The 19929-nt window shown below is 42.6% G+C and overlaps 1 protein-coding gene across 1 annotated transcript in view; it reads left to right on the plus strand.

Moving 5' to 3' along the window:
• BRINP2 (BMP/retinoic acid inducible neural specific 2) overlaps window positions 1–19929 on the plus strand; it is a 110537-nt gene that overhangs the window by 85114 nt on the left and 5494 nt on the right. The window contains exons 4-6 of the mRNA XM_017891703.1: window positions 323–531; window positions 16217–16322; window positions 18933–19169. Coding sequence (XP_017747192.1) covers window positions 323–531; window positions 16217–16322; window positions 18933–19169 — 552 coding nt within the window. The remainder of the gene's footprint in view (window positions 1–322; window positions 532–16216; window positions 16323–18932; window positions 19170–19929) is intronic.

Raw genomic sequence — 19929 nt, forward strand, 5'->3', positions numbered from 1 at the left:
GTAAACAACTTGAGAGAGAGAATTGTGTCTCCCCTATGGAGAAGGATTGCTTGAGACAGAGTTCAATAGAAGATGTTAAACAGATAAGCTGAGGGCAGGGGGACTGAGCTTTGGAAGAGGGCCTTTCAGGCAGCGAGGCCGCTGGCCTGTGGCTCCCTCTGATGAGCCTCTTCTAAAGATGGTAAGGGCTGGGGAAAGAGCTTGGCAGCAGGGGCTGTGCTCTCTCTCAGCTGTGTCTACCCTGGCCAAGGGTTTATGTTCCTATTGGTAGGGGATTCAAGAGCAGAGAGCCTCACCAATACACTCGTGTTGTTCACCGTAGGAGAAGAGTCCCTGACCATTTTTGTGGACAAGCGGAAACTGGGAAGAAAGACAGAGACAACAGGAGGTGCCTCTATAATCGGGGGCAGTGGGAACAGCTCGGCTGTGTCCCTGGAGACCCTGCACCAGCTGGCCGCCTCCTACTTCATCGACAGAGAGAGCACGCTGCGACGGCTGCACCATATCCAGATAGCCACGGGGGCCATCAAGGTAACGACCTGAGAGGTACAGGGCAGGGGGTGCGGGAAGCACTGAGGAACTAGGAGGAGGCCCGAGCCTCAACCAGCTCTAGGTCAGCCGGGCGGACTGATGGAAGAGGAGAAGAAGCTTTCTGATGAAGACACAGCCAGCCTTCAGACACGATGGGGTCACTCATTCCACAGTAGACGCTCACAGAGCACCCACTCTGAAGCAGGCTGCAGCAGAGGCACGTCTGTGAATGGCAGACAAGGTACCCATGCTCACAGAGGTTGCACTCTAGTGGAGGATGGAAAAACAACAAAGTCATTTCTAATGATAAATAAAGAAAAGCAGAGTCATAGGTGCACATATCCTGGGGCGTGGGGAGGGAGCAGCTCATATGATTATTATTAGATTGATCATGGAGGGCACTTTGGGGTTTAGACTTTGAGCTCTGAATGATAAGAAAACAGCTTTGTGGAGAAGTGAGCAGAAAGTGCTCGGGCAGACAGAACAAATACTAAGTACTTGTTCTAAGTAAGTACTAAGGCCTTTTAGCAGGAACCAGCCTCATGCCTTGTTGGGCCACAGAGAAGACTGCTGAGATGATGGGGAGGTGAATAACAAAGACAAGATGAGGTTTGGAAGTCAGCTGGAGCCAGATTATGTGCCATGAGAAGGAATTTTAATATAAGTCAAAGTGCAGTGAAAAACCACTGGAGGGATTTAGCAGGGGAGTAACATGATCTCATGTATGTTTTTAAAAGATCGATAATTATTTTGGCTTTAATAACTATAACCTTCGTCATATCTTCTCTACTTACACCTAAGAGATTTCTAGTAAAGTTCATGTTGTTTTAGGGAAAACCAGTGAAAATACTGTACTTGAGAATACAGGTTTTTAAAAGTTCTAAGCATAATATTAAGGTGTTGAAAAGACTTCAAAGTTGTTTTATATCCTGCTTTTATCCCATCTGAAACTCACAAGCAAATTTTATTTACTAATTCATTCAATAAATATTTACTGAGCACCTATTATTTGTCAGACACTGTTTTGGGTCCTGAGAATATGAGAGTGAACAAAAGCTGTAAAGTCCCTGCCCTCATAAAGCTTGAATTCTAATAGCAGAGAGATAATTCATAAATGTATAGGCAATAGCTCATTTTGTTATGGTTTGCTTTATTGCACTTTGCAGATACTTTTTTTTTCTTTTTTACAAATTGAAGGGTTGTGAGAACCCTGTGTCAAACAAGTCTACTGGCACTATTTTTGGCACTATTTTTCCAACAGCACGTGCTTACTTCATGTCTCTGATAATTCTCACAGTATTTTAAACTTTTTCATTGTTATTTTGTCTGTTATGGTGATCTGTGATATGAGACCTTTGATGTCACTTTTATAATTGTTTTGGAGTGTCACAAATTGCACCCATATGAGATAACAAACTTCATCAATAAATGATGTGTGTTCTGACTGGTCAGTGTATGGAACTGGCTGTTCCCCCATCTCTCTCACCCTTCTCAGGCCTCCCTATTCCCTGAGACACAACAATATTGAAATTAGGCCAATTATTAACCTTACAATGGCTTCTAAGTTTTCAAGTGAAAGAAATAGACATCTCTCATTTGAAATCAAAAGCTAGAAATGATTAAGCATAGTGAGGAAGGCATGTCAAAAGCTGAGAAAGGCCAAAACCTAGGCCACTTGCATCAAACAGTTAGCCAAGTTGCAAATGCAAAGAAAAAGTTCTTGAAAGACATTAAAAGTGCTACTCCGGTAAACACACAAACGATAAAAACGTCAAACACCCTTCTTACTGATATGAAGGAAGTTTGAATGGTCTGGAAAGATCAAACCAGCCACAACATTCCCTGAAGCCATAGCCTAATCCAGAGTAAGGCCTGACTCTGGTTAATTCTATGAAGACTGAGAGGGGTCAAAAAGCTACGGAAAAATGTGCAAAGCTAGCATAGGTTGATTCATGAGATTGGAGGAAAGAACCTATCTCCGTGATATAAAAGTACAAGATGAAGCAGTAAGTGCTGACTTAGACGCTGCAGCAAGTTATCCAGATCTAGCTAACACCACTGATGAGGGTGGTTGCACTAAACAACAGATTTTCAGTGTCAATGAAACCGCTTTCTACTGGAAGAAGATGACATTGAGGACTTTAATAGCTAAGGAGGACTTTAATAGTCAATGCCTGGCTTCAAAGCTTCAAAGGACAAGCTGACTTTCTTGTTACAGGCTAATATAACTGGTCACTTTAAACTGAAGCCAAGACTCATTTAGCATTCTGAAAATCCAAGGGCCCTTAAGAATTATGCTAAATCTCCTCTGCCAGTGCTCTATAAATGGAACAATCCAGCCTGGATGACAGCGTATTTGTTTACAGCGTGGTTTATGAACTATCTTAAGCCCATTGTTGAGACCTACTGCTTGGAAAAAAACTTCTTTCAAAATATCACTGCCGATTTACAATGTACCTGCTCACCCGAGAGCTCTGATGGAGAGGTACAAGGAGATTAATATTGTTTTTATGCCTGCAAACACATCCATTCTGTAGCCCATGAATCGAGTAATTTTGATTTCCAAGTCTTATTTAAAAAATATTTTGGTAAGGTAAAGGCTGCCATAGATAGTGATTCCTCTGACAAATCTGGGCAAAGTAAATTGAAAATCATTTAGAAATAACACTATCCTAGATGCCATTATGAACATTTGTAATTCATAGGGGGATGTCAAAATATCATTAACGGGAGCTTGGGAGAAGTTGATTCCAACCCTCATGGCTGTCTTTGAGGATGTCTTTCCTCAGTGGAGGAAGTAATTGTATATGTAGTAGAAATAGGAAGAGAACTGGAATAAAAAGGAGAGCCTGAAGATGTGACTGAATTGCTGCAATCTTATAAAACTTGAATGAATGATGAGTTGCTTCTTATGAATGAGCAAGGAAGTGGTTTCCTGAGAGGAAATCTACTCCTGGTGATGACACTATGAATGTTGTTGAAATGACAGCAAAGCATTTAGAATATTTTATACACTTAGTTGATAAAGCAGTGACAGGGTTTCAGAGGATTGACTCCAGTTTTGAAAGAAGTTCTATTATTGGTAAAATGCTATCAAACTGAGTCACATACAACAGAGAAACCTTTCATGAAAGGAAGAGTCCATTGATGCAGTCAACGTCATTGTTGTCTTGGTCTAAGACATTGCCACAGGCCACCCCAACCTTCAGCAACCACCACCCTGATCAGTCAGCAGCCATCAACATCAAACCAGGACACTCTACCAGCAAAAAGACTCCAACAGCTGGCTGATGGCTCAGATGATCATTAGCATTTTCTAGCAATAACATATTCTTTAATTAAGGTATGTACATTCTTTGTTCAAACATAATGCTATTGAACACTTAATAGACTACAGTATAGTGTAAACATCACTTTCATATGCACTGGAAAACCAAAAAATGTGCGTGACTTGCTTTATTGTGGTATTTGCTTTATTACAGTGGTCTAAAACTGAACCCATAATATCTCTGAGGTACACCTGTATAATGCCAGGTGGGATGAATGGTATAAAAAAATGAAGCCAAGTAAGAGGATAAAGGGTGATGGGAATGTGGAGCTTAGGGAAGACCTGTCCAAGGAATGCCACTTAAGCAGAGACCTAAATGAAGGGAGGGAGTAAGCCCTGAACATCACAGACAAAGGACAGGGCAGGTACAAGTGCTGTAAAGGGGCAGGGCAGTGTACTTTGTATGATCCAGGACCACCAAGAAAGGCAATGAGGCTGGCATGCAGTCAGGAGAGAAATGAAGTAAAAGATGAGTTTATAGAGGTTGCAGGGGACATATCATGAAGGCCTTACTGATTAGGAAGTAAAAAGAAAGGGGGATCCTGGAGACCAGTGCAGTGGCTATTGCAATAGTAAAGGTAAGACATAATGGTGGCTTGGACAAAGCTGGTGTTGCAGAGGAGGTGAGAAGTTGGCATATTCAGAATATGTTTTGATGGTAGAGTCTACGGAATCAGACAATGGATTGGAAGAAAAGAGTAAAGATTTACTGCAAGATTTATGGCCTGAGCAATCAAATGAACAGTGATTCCATTTACTGAGAAGGACAACACTGGGAGGAGGTACAGATCTGAAAGAAATAAATCAAGAATTTGGTTTTAGACAAGTTGAATGTGACATTCCTATCAGACGTCTAAGTAGAGAAATCTAACAGTCGGTTGAAAACAAACACCAAGATTTCAAGAGAAAGGCTATGATTGAATCTGGAAAGTTGGTATACAAATATATACACATGTCCACCTGTGTAGTTGGTATTTCCAACTATGGGAGAAAATGAAATGAGATCACTCAAGGAGTGAGTGCAACTACAAAAGTGGCCCGAGGGCTGAGTTGTGAAGCACTCCAATGTTCAGAAAGGGGGAAGAAGAGAGGATCCAACCAAGAAGACTAAGACAGAACAGAGAGTATGAAGAGGACCAAAGTGGGCTCACAAAGCCATGTGAAGAATGTTTTTCACAAAAGAAGGAACTGGCAACTGTGGCTGTTGAGCAGTCACTAAGGTGGAGATTGAGACTTGACCTTCAGTTTTGTGACATGGAGGTAACTGGTAACCTGGAGAAGAGTGGTTCAGTACATGAAGGGTACAAAAGGCCGAGTGAAGAAAATTCCAGGAAGGAAGCAAAGTGAGGAATCAGATATGAGTAGAAACAATCCTTTTGCTGTTTTCAAGGCAAATTGAAAACAAGTGATAACTGGGGAGCGATGTGGGGTCACAGGAGGGTGTGTTTTTGTTTTTAAGATGGGAGCTATTCCAGCATATTGATATAGTGATTAAAATAACTCCATAGGCCAGGCGTAGTGGCTCATGCCTGTAATCCTAGTACTTTTGGAGGCCAAGGCGGGCAGATCACAAGGTCAAGAGATCAAGACCATCCTGGCCAACATGGTGAAACCCCATCTCTACCAAAAATGTAAAAATTAGCTGGGTATGGTGCTGCATGCCTGTAGTCCCAGCTACTTGGGAGGCTGAGGCAGGAGAACTGCTTGAACCCAGGACACGGAGCTTGCAGTGAGCTGAGATTATGCCACTGCACTCCAGCCTGGTGACAGAGCAAGACTCTGTCTAAAAAAAAAAAAAAAAAAAAACTCCGTAGAGAGGGAGAAAGAAAGTGATGATGTAGGAGAGACAGAAGATAATCGCAGGAGCAAAGAGGTTGTTCTTACCCAGGAGCTTGAGCTCTTCATCCTTCGAAACAGGAGGCAATGCAGAGGGCACAAGGACAAAAGTAGCAGGATGTTAGTTGCATGGTGAGAAGATGCCACTGTTTTCTTCTGATTGGCTGCTTCTTCTTGATTTCCTAGGTGAAACAGAAGGAAAGTCTTTGTCTAAAAGGAAGAAAAGGGAACAGTTGGGAAAATAATCTATGAAATGGTCTTTTGAGAATAAGAGTTAAGAGTGTTGAGAGCCTGCTTCGGTGGCCATAATTATAACATGAGACCAGTCAACATAGTTGTAAGTTTTATCAGCTACATTTAGCAGTTCATGTATAGGTAGGCATGGAATAGACAAAGAGTTGGATTTAACCAAGATGTGTGTACATACATGGTGAAAGATAAAAGAGGGAAGAGAGTTGAGAATATACACAAAGGAGTGATTATAGTAATGGACCATGGAATATAATTCAGTCAGTGAATGAAAAGAGGCCTTTGAGGAATGCTAGAAAGTGAAAAGTTCGTCAGGTCTAAAGGTTAAAAGTCTAAGTAGGTTTGACAATTCATTAGGGAAAGAGACTAGAGCAAGTATGATTGGGTGATGCCTAATATTGAGATTATAGAAGGAATACTATGCCCTGGAACCTAATTTTATTAGTAACTGCATTCCCTCTGTAATCACTTAATGGAAATGAATGAGGGGAAGTAACAAGAAAAATAAACTGCAATGAGGATGGCTAGTGGGTACTAAGAGTCCCGTGGTTCTGGCTTCAAAGGAGCCAGAGATCATTAGCGAGGATGGAGGAACAGTGTTAGGATATCACAAGGGAACACCTTCCTTACTTCCATGCCCAGGAGCATGGGGGGTGGGAAATGAGATGGCCACTGCTGGAGAAGGCTGCAGGGGAAACCATGTCCTCAGGGTCAGCTACACTGTGGTTAGAACCGAAAGGCAAAGTGGACTCTTGAGAAGTGGTTGAGATTATATGGGATTTTGCTAAGAACTGATCATGAGATCCAGAGAGCACAGTGGAAGTTAACTGAAGAGAAGAGGTGAGATTAGGGAATGTACAGAGTTTGGAGTGAGAGTAGAAGAGATGAGGATGACTTTCTATTAACAGGAAGGTAGGGTACATTTGAGAGACTAGTATCTTAGACAGTTTAAAATGATGTGATTTTTTAACTCTTAACTCTCTTCCCTCTTTTATCTTTCATCATGTACACACACATATGCTGGTTAAATCCAACTCTCCATCTATTCCATGCCTTCCTGTACATGAACTGCTAAATGTAGCTGATAAAACTTACAACTATGCTGAGTGGTCTCATGTTATAATTATGGCCATGAATCTCAAGCTGGCTCTCAATGCCACCTAGAAGTCACTGTGGCATGGAGTAGGTTTTACCAAGAAGACAGAACTCTGTGAAAGCCTCTCTCCCCATTTAGTCCTGTGGTGGACTGTGTCAAAGCTGGAGAAAAATGGATCATATCAGAAAATGAAAGGTAGGCATTGGGTCTACAATTTAAAGATCCCATTTATGTTCCTTCCTATTCCTTGACCTGACCAACTTTATACTTCTTCACTCTTTAATGGCCTCATTTTCTTAAATTCCTTGATTTATCACTATAATCTCAATAAACTAGGTATTGATGGACCATATCTCTTAATAATAACAGCTATTTATGACAAAGCCACAGCCAATATCATACTGAATGGGCAAAAGGTAGAAGCCTTCACTTTGAAAACCAGCACAAGACAAGGACGTCCTCTCTCACCACTCCTATTTAACTAGTATTGGAAGTTCTGGCCAGGGCAATCAGGCAAGTGAAAGAAATAAAGGGTATTCAAACAGGAAGAGAGGAAGTCAAATTATCTCTGTTTGCAGATGACATGATTGTATATTTAGAAAACCCCATCGTCTCAGCCCAAAATCTCCTTAAGCTGATAAGCAACTTCAGCAAAGTCTGAGAATACAGAATCAATGTGCAAAAATCACAAGCATTCCTATACACCAATAATACACAAACAGCCAAATCATGAGTGAACTCCCATTCACAATTGCTACAAAGAGAATAAAATACCTAGGAATACAACTTACAAGGGATATGAAGAACCTCTTCAAGGAGAATTACAAACCACTGCTCAAGGAAATCAGAGAGGACACAAACAAATAGAAAAACATTCCATGCTCATGGAGAGGAAGAATCGAAATCATGAAAATGGTCATACTGCCCAAAGTAATTTATAGATTCAATGCTATCCCCAACAAGCTACCATTGACTTTCTTCACAGAATTAGAAAAAATTACTTTAAATTTCATATGGAACCAAAAAAGAGCCTGCATAGCCAAGACAATCCTAAGTAAAAAGAACAAAGCTGGAGGCATCATGCTACCTGACTTCAAACTACACTACAAGGCTAGAGTAACCAAAACAGCATGGTACTGGTACGAAAACAGATATATAGACCAATGGAACAGAACAGAGGCCTTAGAAATAATGCCACACATCTACAACCATCTGATCTTTGACAAATGATCTTTGACAAACCTGACAAAAACAAGCAATGGGGGAAGAATTCCCTATTTAATGGTTCTGGGAAAACTGGCTAGCCACATGCAGAAAACTGAAACTGGACCCCTTCCTTACACCTTAAACAAAAATTAACTCAAGATGGATTAAAGACTTAAACATAAGACCTAAAACCATACAAACCATAGAAGAAAACCTAGGCAATATAATGACTCTCTTGCATATGTCTTCAACATGCCCTTTGTCCCTTCTTCATGCCCACTGCCATTTCGTTAATCTAGGACTTCATCAAGTCTTACCTGATTTTCTTACATTATCCTGTTAAGTAGTTTTCCTATCTCTATTCTCAGCTCTTCTCCCTGATTCAACCTCTGGGTTGCTACCATGAGTGCAAATCATCATATCATATTGTATCGTATTACTCCCTGCCTAAAATCTGTCAGTGGCCCCAAACTGTACATGGGACAGAGCCCAAACTACTGTTCCCCATCCTGGGTGGCAGTGTGATGCAATGGAAAGAACATAGGCTCCAACCCAAGAATCTGAGTTCTGCCGTTGTTCATGGTGGGACTTTGAACAAGCCAAACTTCTCAGAACCTCAGTTTACTCATCCTAAAATTGTTGTACAATTAGAACAGTTTCTATCTTGAAGTTTTCCATGAGGTTTAATAAGAAAGTGTAGGCCAGTGCAGTGGCTCACGCCTGTAATTCCAGCACTCTGGGAGGCCGAGGTGGGCAGATCATGAGGTCAGGAGATTGAGACAATCCTGGCTAACACGGTGAAACCCCACCTCTACTAAAAATACAAAAAATTAGCCAGGCATGGTGGCGGGCTCCTGTAGTCCCAGCTACTCGGGAGGCTGAGCCAGGAGAATGGCATGAACCCAGGAGGCAGAGCCTGCAGTGAGCCCAGATTGTGCCACTGCACTCCAGCCCAGGCGACAGAGTGAGACGCCGTCTCAAAAATAAATAAATAAATAATAGAAAAAGAAAGTGTAGATAGTATTAACCATAGCACTGTTGGAGTGTGAAAAAGATTAATTCCTGTTCTTAACTAAACTATGTGACTATTGAAAATCTGTCTCTGCTGTCTTTCTAGTTTCATTTTTAACCAGTCCTTTGGTACTTTTCTCAGCCTCCGTACTCCCCGCTCTACTCTTCACCTTCCACTCATATTGTGTAAACCATTCATACCTAAATATCAGGCTTTCCTCAACTATGCCATGTTCTCATATCTCACTTTCCTGGCACTTGCTGTTTGCTTTACTTGTAATGCTTGTCTGTTCACCTGAATGGCTCTTATTCACGCTTTTTTGCTCAGCTTAAAAAGGTAACTCTTTTGTGAAGCCTTTCCTAACTCCCAAGATAGTCAAATGCCCCTCTTTAGGGTTTCAAACATATGCCTCCTTTATAGGGTATATCATTTGAACTGTAAAACTGAACATATGTCAGCTAACACAATGACCTCCACATAAGACGATGAGGTTCTTGTGGAAGAGGCTGGGTCTTGTTCACTATGATTTCCCAATAAGAGTACAGAGCTTCCCACACTGTGGGCAATGGGTAAAGGTTTGTTGAATTAATGAATGAGTCCCTGGACATGGCATTTTTCACATAGATTAGGCTCTTCTGCTCAGTGTGTACGCAAGTACATATAAGCATGCTTAGTTGAAAGAAACAGAAATCTACTCAAGGTAGCTTGAGTATAAAAATAGTTTAAGAGAACTCTGGTGAAAAATACTACAGCTCTCCAAGGACTAGGCACTAAATCTAATGTAGGCACATGGAACTTGGAAAAGTATGGTCATACTCTCAGGTTATTCTTTTTGTTTTTTGTTGAAATACATGTCACTACTTTTTCATCTGTGTCATCTTCCTTCTTCCCTAGTTGGAAATCTTTTATTTATTCCATACTTTTCTGTACCTCGATGACTTTAACTTACATGTAACTTCGGCTTGCTATGGAGTTGACTCTGGCTCTGCTGAATATTTTTCTGTTTTATCTCTTGGTTAATGCCACCACGCCAGAGATCACTACTTTGTTCATTGCCATGTCCTCGGTTCCTGGCATATTTTAGGTGCCTTATAATTGTTTATTATTTGAATTTTATGAGTATCTACAATCACCTTTTAAATTTTTTCTTTCAGCATCATAGTTTTCAATTCTCTTGAGAAAGAATCTGGTTCAGAGTCTACCCTTAGTTTAATACAAAGAGTTGGGCTTGCATAGTCTTAACTATGGCTTTCTGGACCCACCTCTTAAGCAAAGTCTGTGGGTGGTGGAGTGAAAGGTGGTTAGACATCCCAAACTACATTTTTTATAGTGCCTATGAATGTACTTTCCAGAATTAGAGCCACTGCCCGTCTCTTCAAAGAGGTCATCATCCTTGGAAGCCACTTTTTGGAGATTCTTCAAGAACACATTGAAAGTGAGATGAATGTTCAACTTCCACTGGGCTGACTGATCTGGAAATTTTTTTCTGTCTGGGAGTACAATGGGTTCTCCCCCTAGGAAGAAAACCATGAAAAGACAAGGATGATTTTGTATTTTCTTCAACCTTCATCTCTTCAAGTTTTCATATTTACATAACTTAGCAAGGTCTAGAGACCTGATGTGGCCTGTTCAAGGACCCATTGCTAGACTAAGGAGCAAAGGTGTGTGTTGGCATCCCACCCCACAGTTCTGCTCACTTTATGGGATTGACTTGCCCATTTTGTCCTGGCAGTAAGGTTCTCTGCCAGGGAACATTTCTTTGCTCTCACACACTTAGTACTTATAGATCCATATAACAAAGGCCAATACACACAGCAGCACATCCTTCCTCGCTAACATTCTTTTGTTGGTGCTACAGTACCTGCCACCTACCTCCCTCTATGAATATGCCTCAGCAGCTGGCTTCCAGCACATTCATTACTCTTGAGAGAGGTGGCTGGAGTTGGGACGGGGGATTTTGCTTACCTACTCTGCCTTGGTAGAAGAAAAGTTCTCTAGTATATCTGCCTGTTTCTTGTTCCCCTAAGAAGATGTGCACTTACTACCCTTTCTTAGCAACTTCTTTGCACTAACATGGACATACGCACCTTTTTGTTTATTTAATATATTCCTTAAGACCTCACTGAACATCCCTCTCTGTTGGAAGGTTTACCCGAATTGGCACACACCTCTATTGCAGAAATTGTCAAATTACATTGAGGATGTTTACATGCCTATCTCCCTCCTGACACGTACACCCACGATGACACCAGGTCTTAGAGCAGCAGAGACTCTGTGGCAGATACACAGCTCCAGGTCCCTTTAGAGTGTTGTCTGGCATGTGGTGAGGTGAAGGCAGACTTACATGGTTTAGTGGGAAACAAACTTACTCAAGTAAGAAGACTTGGGATTGGTTTTGGCTTTGATGCTGTCTATTTCTATGACCTTGGGAAGTCATTGAACTCTATTTCTCTCATCCATGATACATATTACCAACTATCTGACTCACCTGCACACAGGGCTTACATTCAACTGATATGGTTACATCAGGTTTTAAAATATTGAAACACTTCTATACAGCTGGTGAATTGTCTTCACTCCAACCCCCATGTACTGCCCTAACCACACTTACTCCCCTTCTGTAGCCCCCAGATTTCCTTTTGATGGTAACCAAAAGGATTTGATGCCACCCCTTCTGATGAGTCAATGCACTTCTGTTCTACCTGCTGATAAATACTGTGAATGTCACTCTTGGCTCTGCCATAGGGTTGGGGTGTCACCAAATTATACAGAGCACATGCAAACACTTTGCACACTGTGAAGGGCTGTATACATAGACATCCTGTCCATAATTCCCCAGAAGGGATTAGAGCCACAAAGGAGGGAAGGGGCTTGTTTCTAAATTACAGCTCACCCTGTATTTAGTTGAAGGCTGAGGAAGGACTTGGTGGGGAGGGCTTGACATGCTCACAAGCTGACTGAAGGGAGTTCACACAAAAGTTCAGGTGGACCCCAGGTTGAAAAAGAGTGTTTCTCACAAAACCTCCTTAAAAGTGACGTGTCCAAATTCCTCGCTGCAGCAGCCTGGGATTCAGTTTGCAGCTCTTTTAAGCACATACACTATCAGCTCTGTTCTCCCATCCCAGCCCGATTGCTCACAATTAGAAGCCCATTTCACTCGGCTCTTAGTTTGCAGGTGTCTCCTTAGGTAGGACAAGAGCAGCCTGGAAGTGGAAGGTGGAGGGTGGGGAGAGGAGACTGGCTGTAATGAGGGTTTGCACGATCTGGTATTTATGGAAAATTTGACGTGCTAATGAACCTGAGGTCCATCAGGGCTTTCTCAAGGCAGGATGGTCTCTGTCAACAGACCAGTTAGCACACAATTATTGGCCCTTTCTGAAAGCTTATCTGAGGCATTCTTTGAACAGTGTGTGCCTGAGTGAACTGCACTCTCCATTACTGTATAGGCTCTCTTTATAATCTGCCAAAGCTGTCTGCCTCTTCTACAGAGAAAAGTGCAGGATTCTCTTGAACAATCCTCCAGAGATGCTGAGGTTTTCCTCACTTTGGGGCGAGGGATTGGGGGTGTCTCAGGCTATTCTGCTTACTCAAGTCAGTACTCAGGCAAAAACTGCAACGGGTCCCTCTCCAGCTCCCTCTATTCTTTTCACCTCCTTACTTCTGAAGGTAGAAGACAGCATCTCAGAGCAGAATAGCAATGAAAAGCACTATGACTTTGGGAACTAGTGAAACTTGAGTGGGCCTTCCTCACTCTTCAGGTTCTTCACTCTAACAGGAAATGAGCATAAGGATCATGTTATTTTTCTCCTAATTCCCATCCTTGTGCCACAATTAAAGTGAAGTTACTCACACCCTTTCAATGACTTACCTAATTGATTGTCCTCTTGTGGAACTGACCTTTAGAAACAGCAGAGTAAAGGTCAGAAAATTGAATCAAAGATAGCCCAGCATGATGAGCAAGATGATGGTGGTTGGGGGAGGGGGTGTGGGGAGCAGATGCATTGGTGGCAGGTAGGGATGGGGGAGGGAGAAGGGGAAGGAAAGGAAAGCTCCTATTGTGGCTGTTCTCTGGCCTGTCCTCCTCTTTGGGTCACATCTTATTCCCACTTAAGGCTTGTTAACTTCCTTCTTTCCTGGACCTGGTTGGTGAGTGACCAAGTCAAGAGTAAGTGGATGGAAAAGCCAGTGATGATGGAGTGGCCAGCTTACCTGTAGGTAGGGACAGGCAAGCCTCCAAATACCATATCCCTGTGTCCTACCTTTGTCCTTCAGCCCACCCTAACCTAGAGGGGCAAACTTCCTCAGAGTAGCTGGGACAGTCATTGGCCATGGCTCTTCATAGGGGGAGTTCGACACCATAAACAAAGTGAAGACTTCATCTTGAAATGAGGCTGCCTCCGCTTCCCAAGTACAGTCTGACCAGTAGTCAATCACCCACTCACCCAATAAAGAAACATGATTCAGCACCTGTGTCCACATGTGGAGGGAGGCAGGCTCATGTGTAACAGCGAAAACACTGGGATTATTTAAGTACATTTCTACTTGTCTCTAAGCTCCTTACTGGCCATAACTATGTCCTATTCATCTGTGAGTTCTGGATGCTCCTTGAATATTTGTTAAATGAACAAATGAGTAAATAAAAGAATGAATGAATGAGCCAAATAAATCTTCTCCTTGCAGGTGACTGTATGACCTGGAATAAGTCATTTAACTTATCTGAGCCTTGGTTTCCTGGTCTGCATTGTAAGGATAATCAAACTGATCTGAAGTCAGTATAATTTGTTTTGCTCAATGTTAACATTCTGAGGAGAGAGCAGATCACTAAAATATTTTGGGTGGACTGGTCTGTTTAGAATACTTGTGTTTGACAGTGATGTCATGTAAAGGATTTAGATTCTCTTTTCTGCAGTCCTTTGACCTGCCTGCTCAGGAGACAAAAAGGTATTGAACTGGAGTCTGAGGACTGTAAAGTTAGAATCCTGTTTCTGCTACTCATCAGCTCTGTGGTCTCAAGGACTATAACTCTCTGAACCTTACTTTCCTCCTTGGAGAGTGATAGTAATGAGATTTGTTCTGGTGAGTTCTTGGGAAAGTTAAGTAGGATGCTCTTGGAGGAAGAATTTGGAAAACTGTAGAGAAGCTGTCCCCGCCCCTGGCGTGGCCTCGGTCTAGTTCTCCCTGCTGCCTCTCAGGCTCTGTGCCTATTGCTACCCCTTGGTATTTGTGTGGAGTTACCCTTCTTTATTCAATTTCCCCTCCCTTCCCTGCCACCCCTACTCATTCTTGAAAACGAATTCATGGCTTACTTCCTTCATAAAGCATTCATGGATTACTTCAAGCTACAGGAATCCCTCCTGCCTCTCTCCCGACTGTTGTTGCTCAGCATGACGCAATCTCTCACTTTATCACTCTGCTCTATGTGTGTTTTTTAAACCTAGGTCTACTAAACTCCCTTGAAGAATGTCCCTTACACTTTCATATTCACAATGGTAACAAGGCAGGGTGTTAGACACATGCACTATGCACTTCCAAGCCTGTGTGCTGCAGAGATCACACTGTCCCTTCTCCTTTTCCTCGTAGTACATTTCCTCTCTTCCCACCTGTCCACTCCCTACTTCTCCTTAGCGACCAACAAGATGGTGCCTCTTCTGCTACTTCCTCTCTTGTTTCCCTCTGTTTAGAGCTGTGCTTCCTTAGAGCTCATCATGATGCGGGCTTCTACCGTGACTTGGATGTCTGTCAGTCAGCTGTGTATGCACCTAACTCCCCCACAGGTTATGACTTCCTGGAGGATGCAGTACATGATGTGTACATTGTTGCACACACCTCCCTACCCTGAAAAGCCTGGAACATATTATACATGCATTCTCTTGTTTATTGAGTACCTACTATGTGCCAGAACCTGTTAATTGCTGTCAACAACATGGGGAGCAAAATAAATATGAGCTTCCCTCTTTGGAGCCTATAGTGTGTAGGATCCAGACATGGATCACATTCTTGCAGAAAGGGATGCAAAACTGCAACTCCTGTGCTTACTGCAAAGTAGGGGGGGGCTGAAACCAGAAGAGGAGGTCAGAGGTGTCAGAGTGGGCTTCCATGATGAACTTCAGGAAAGTGCTCTATAAATGTTTGAAGAATTGTATGGAATTAAACAGTGGCTGCTCAATAAATACTCGTTGATTGGTTGATTGATTGTTGGCAAAGCCTTCAGAGATCCTGAGAAGAAAGGGCCTCAGGTCCCCATCATTCTTATCACATAATTATTTCAGTGCATTTAAAGCTTCCCATTTTTCATCTTATACTTTAAACATCAGGGAAAACTGATGGGCCAACTTTATAATATTTTAAAATGACTCTATGGTGTTTTGGAATATTACATGGCTATAAGAGTTTATGTATATTTAATATATGTATTAAAATATGCAGTAAGCCCATGGCTGATTTTCTCTAAGGACGTCTCAGTGCTGAGGTGGGACTTAAATGTTTAATACTAATACTAATACTCATAACTCATATTTCTCTAGTGCTTTTCATCTTTAGGATCCATAAAGCCTGTGAGTACCACAGCAAGTGGATGCAGCTGGGCTTGCCAGCAGGCTGACAGGGACCACATATGGCCTCTTGCCTTCTTCTGGAGGGAGAAGGGGTGACTCGAGCTTAAGGTTTCACTCCTTTTCCAGCATTCTCTGCCTTTCCAGACACAAATTCCCTTTGGCTCTCTCTGAAAGGCTCTCACTTACATACAACTGCTGCTGCTAGCCATATGTAACAGACACTCACTGCCTCAGGACAAGGAAGAACGTGACTTTCTACCTCTGAAGTACGAAAAGGCACGTATCACTGCTGTAGCTGGTCGAGGACAGGATGTGGAGCTGGAGATGGAGCAGCTGGAGAAGGGAAGTACAAAGGGAGTCTCCACTTGTTATCTAAACCTACTCCCTACTCCTTCCTTCTCTAGGTCACCGAGACCAGGACCGGTCCTCTGGGCTGCAGCAACTATGACAATCTGGACTCAGTCAGTTCTGTCCTGGTACAGAGTCCGGAGAACAAAGTGCAGTTACTTGGTAAGCAGCACTGTGATAGTTTTCATACCTTTCACACCTGATTAAAAAACAAAAAACAAAAAAAAACCTAGATCAAATAGCAGGATAAAATTCTGCCTGTTCCATTTGATCAAACCTTTCTTAAGACAAGCACTACCACAAGTTCTGGGACCTGTATTTAACAACTTTCCGTCATGTTTTAAGAAACTTTCCGGTATGGTTTGCCCTATATCCCAGACCTATTGCTCATATCACATGACACCTCAATCATCCCACTTCACATTCCGTCTCAAGTCCTCTGTCACAATCCTATAAGGAACAGCATACCCATCCTTATAAGCCTTTACCTACTTCAACGATCTTCATTTCCCAGAAAACCTTCTGCTTTATCCCAAAGACACATTGAGGAAAAGCTGGCCTTTACAGAGTGGTTATAAGACTACCATCCAGCTCAACTAAGAACTATACAAAGTGAGGAACCACTACTTACTGGAACCACAGTTTGAACGTGGCCGCTGCTTTCTGTTATCTGTCTGTGATCTTGCAAATGGGTGATTCAAAGTCAGGAGATGAGTTTGAGAAGAATAAGAATTTGATTTGAGACAGAACAAGCAAAACTGTGAAAGAAAAGGGAAAGAAAACCACACTAACTCTGGAGGCTGGGGGCTCAGGGGAGATGTGCATCTCTTGCTCTCTGTTCCCCACAGGCATCCTGGGGGCAGGGCTATGCAAACTGATTCAGTGGGAAAACTTTATTTTTTTCATGGCCTAACTGAATTGTACTCTTTTTAAGATATGACTGTCTCAGCATTACAAAATCAATAACCCTCACCCAGGATCTACGATTACAAATTCCAGGCAACCTGAGTCAAATGCGACCCAGCAATGCTTTAGGAATAAAGAAATATATAAGAAAGAGAACTAAAAACTCATTTATTTAGAGCTACCTAAGGCAATTAGCATTCCTCTTCACTGAGGTCCCTGGATGGGCTGGGTTTGTGTCTGGAAAGTAGCAGTGAGTGAAGTTCAAAATGTCTAGTTGTTCATTTGGAATAGTTTATGCTGTTTAATTTTATAGCCCATCACTCATGCAGACATTTCTCGGGGCACTTATTTTATAGCATGGGAAGTGTTCTGGTGAGGAGGAGGGATGTGATGGGGGAGGTGAAAGGAAAGGACTTGGAGAGGGTGAGTGCTGAAAGCAAGCATGTGGACGGGGTGTGTGGGGAGAACCACTCAAATGCCACAGTAGGCACAGTGCCAAGAAAGGAAAATTTAGGGGCAGTTCAGAATTGGAGGTAGACCTCAAGAAAGAACAACAAACACCCACTGCTGCTGGCAATTTTAAGTTATATTTTGAGGTCTGCTGAGACTGGGATACATACTTTGAGTTCTCTGGTTTCCTGCCAAGGACAAGGTCAAGGGCCTAAAAATAAACAGCTGGCAGACATTTGAGGAAAGAGGAGCTCACCATATCCAGAAGTTCTCATATTGCTCACTTTCCTGGCACAAGGTTTCACAATGTCCCTACTGGGGGAGCCTCCTGCAGATCTGACCTCGAACGTGGCCCAGACTGCATCCAAAGGCATGCCTACCCTTTGTTCATCCTTTGGTAAGCTTCCAGCAGCCGCCTTGTGAGTGGCTTGAAGCCAACTAGGAGTGTGTTCTGCTGTAGGTAAACTGGTAGTTACTGCAGTTGGGCGAGAAAACTGAAGCTCAGAGCAATTTAGTGCATTGTATCCAAGATCAGAAGCTAATTGGAAGAGAGCTGAGAGCCATTCATATCTATCCCGGCATGACTGATCTCAGGGCATTGACCACCATCCCACCTTCAAATCTTCTTAAGAGTTAAATCCTATTGAAATAGGACAGGCAGTCCCAGTTATATAGTACTAGCTGATGAGACAAGGGCAGGATCTGAAACTAAGCAGATTCTATGAGTTCTGTGATTTGGGCAGGTCACTGTGGTCTTAGGGCTTGGATTTCCTTACCTATAAAAACCTCAGTATGAGCACAAATGTTATTTGCAATCATATATAAAAAGTACTCAACATAGTGCCTGGACACTGTATACCCACAATATCTGTTCCTATCTCTTAACCAGAACAGCTTCCCTGGTCATCAGGGCTGGGGTGGAAGGCTCAGAAGGGTCAGAATTCAACAATGTCCTAGGATGCCTACTGCTAATCTCAGTTAAGCTATAAACAGGAGGATGGCTACAGAAGGCAGGGCAAAAAGCCCATCAAACCTTGTTTTCTCGCCCAAGAGGGCTGTAAGCTCTTCTTTTATCTGAAACATCTTCCCGTTCCCATCCCAGAAATGCTGATGTGTAGCCAATAAGCCTGTGCTTATGATATGCACACTCTCAATTTGGCTGATCTGAGGGGTTTGGCTAAGCCTTGGGCTTTGATGTTCCCATCTGCATTTTCAGATCCTCCCCCATCTGTCACTGGGGCAGCAGTAGCCTTCTCTCCCAACCAGCTCAGCAGGATCAGGCCCTGGGGTGACCATGCTTGGACCCAGGATGCACAAGTCAGCAGAACCCCAGCTGGGGTTCCTGCAGCCTTGGGCATGGAAAACTGAGTCCTCACTGGTTCTTCCCAGAGATTCCTTGACACATACTTTCCCCAGGCCTTCAGGTGCTGCTGCCTGAGTATCTGCGTGAGCGCTTTGTAGCTGCAGCACTCAGCTACATCACATGCAGCTCTGAGGGTGAGCTCGTCTGCAAGGAGAATGACTGCTGGTGCAAGTGCAGCCCCACCTTCCCTGAATGCAACTGCCCTGATGCTGACATCCAGGCCATGGAGGACAGCCTGCTGCAGATCCAAGACTCCTGGGCCACTCACAACCGTCAGTTTGAAGAGTCAGGTGAGCAGCCAGCTGACCCAGAATTCCTCCCTGTCAATGAGAGGTGGCTGTGAGGTGCAGAGCAAGAACATGGGGAGAACAAAACTTGAGAGTTGAGGATCCTCATGGGGATCTTGACATGGCCAGTTACTGTGTCTGTAACCTCAACCAGGTTATATCACCACCCTGAGGTTCAAGTGGTTTCATTTTTTTCTAGGACATTGGTATTATGTCCACTTACATAGGTGTATTTTAAGGACTTAATAAACTAAGATAAACATAATTAAGGACATAGACCTTGTTTGTCTTGTTTGCTACTGATTCCACAGTGCCTAGAGCAATGCTTGCACATAAGGTTCACTATAAATATCTGTTGAATAAATGAAGTGCATAGAATGGTTCTAGATGACATCCAATACAATTCAGTTGTTGTTTGTTGCTGTTAAAGCTAATATCAGTTACCTTGAGACCCAGATTCAAGAGAACTAGTTTTGCATCCTTGCCTGGTTTGACAAGCTTTATGACCTTGGATTAGCCGTGCAGCTTCTCAAGGTCTGAGTTTCCTCATCTGAAAAAGAGGGAGGGTGATAATAGTGAATGGAAGGCTCACATGAGATCATGTAGATGAATTCAATGTATAAATAACTCTGCATGGTATATTTGCACATTTCAACACTAAATGAATGATATTTCTGTGGATATAGTTCAAAAACATAATATTAAATAAAACAAAGCAAGCCAAAAGGTTATATTATATATATATTTATATAATATCTTCATA

Source organism: Rhinopithecus bieti, unplaced genomic scaffold (genome assembly GCF_001698545.2).
Source record: "Rhinopithecus bieti isolate Rb0 unplaced genomic scaffold, ASM169854v2 scaffold_20101, whole genome shotgun sequence".
Lineage (NCBI taxonomy): Eukaryota > Metazoa > Chordata > Mammalia > Primates > Cercopithecidae > Rhinopithecus > Rhinopithecus bieti.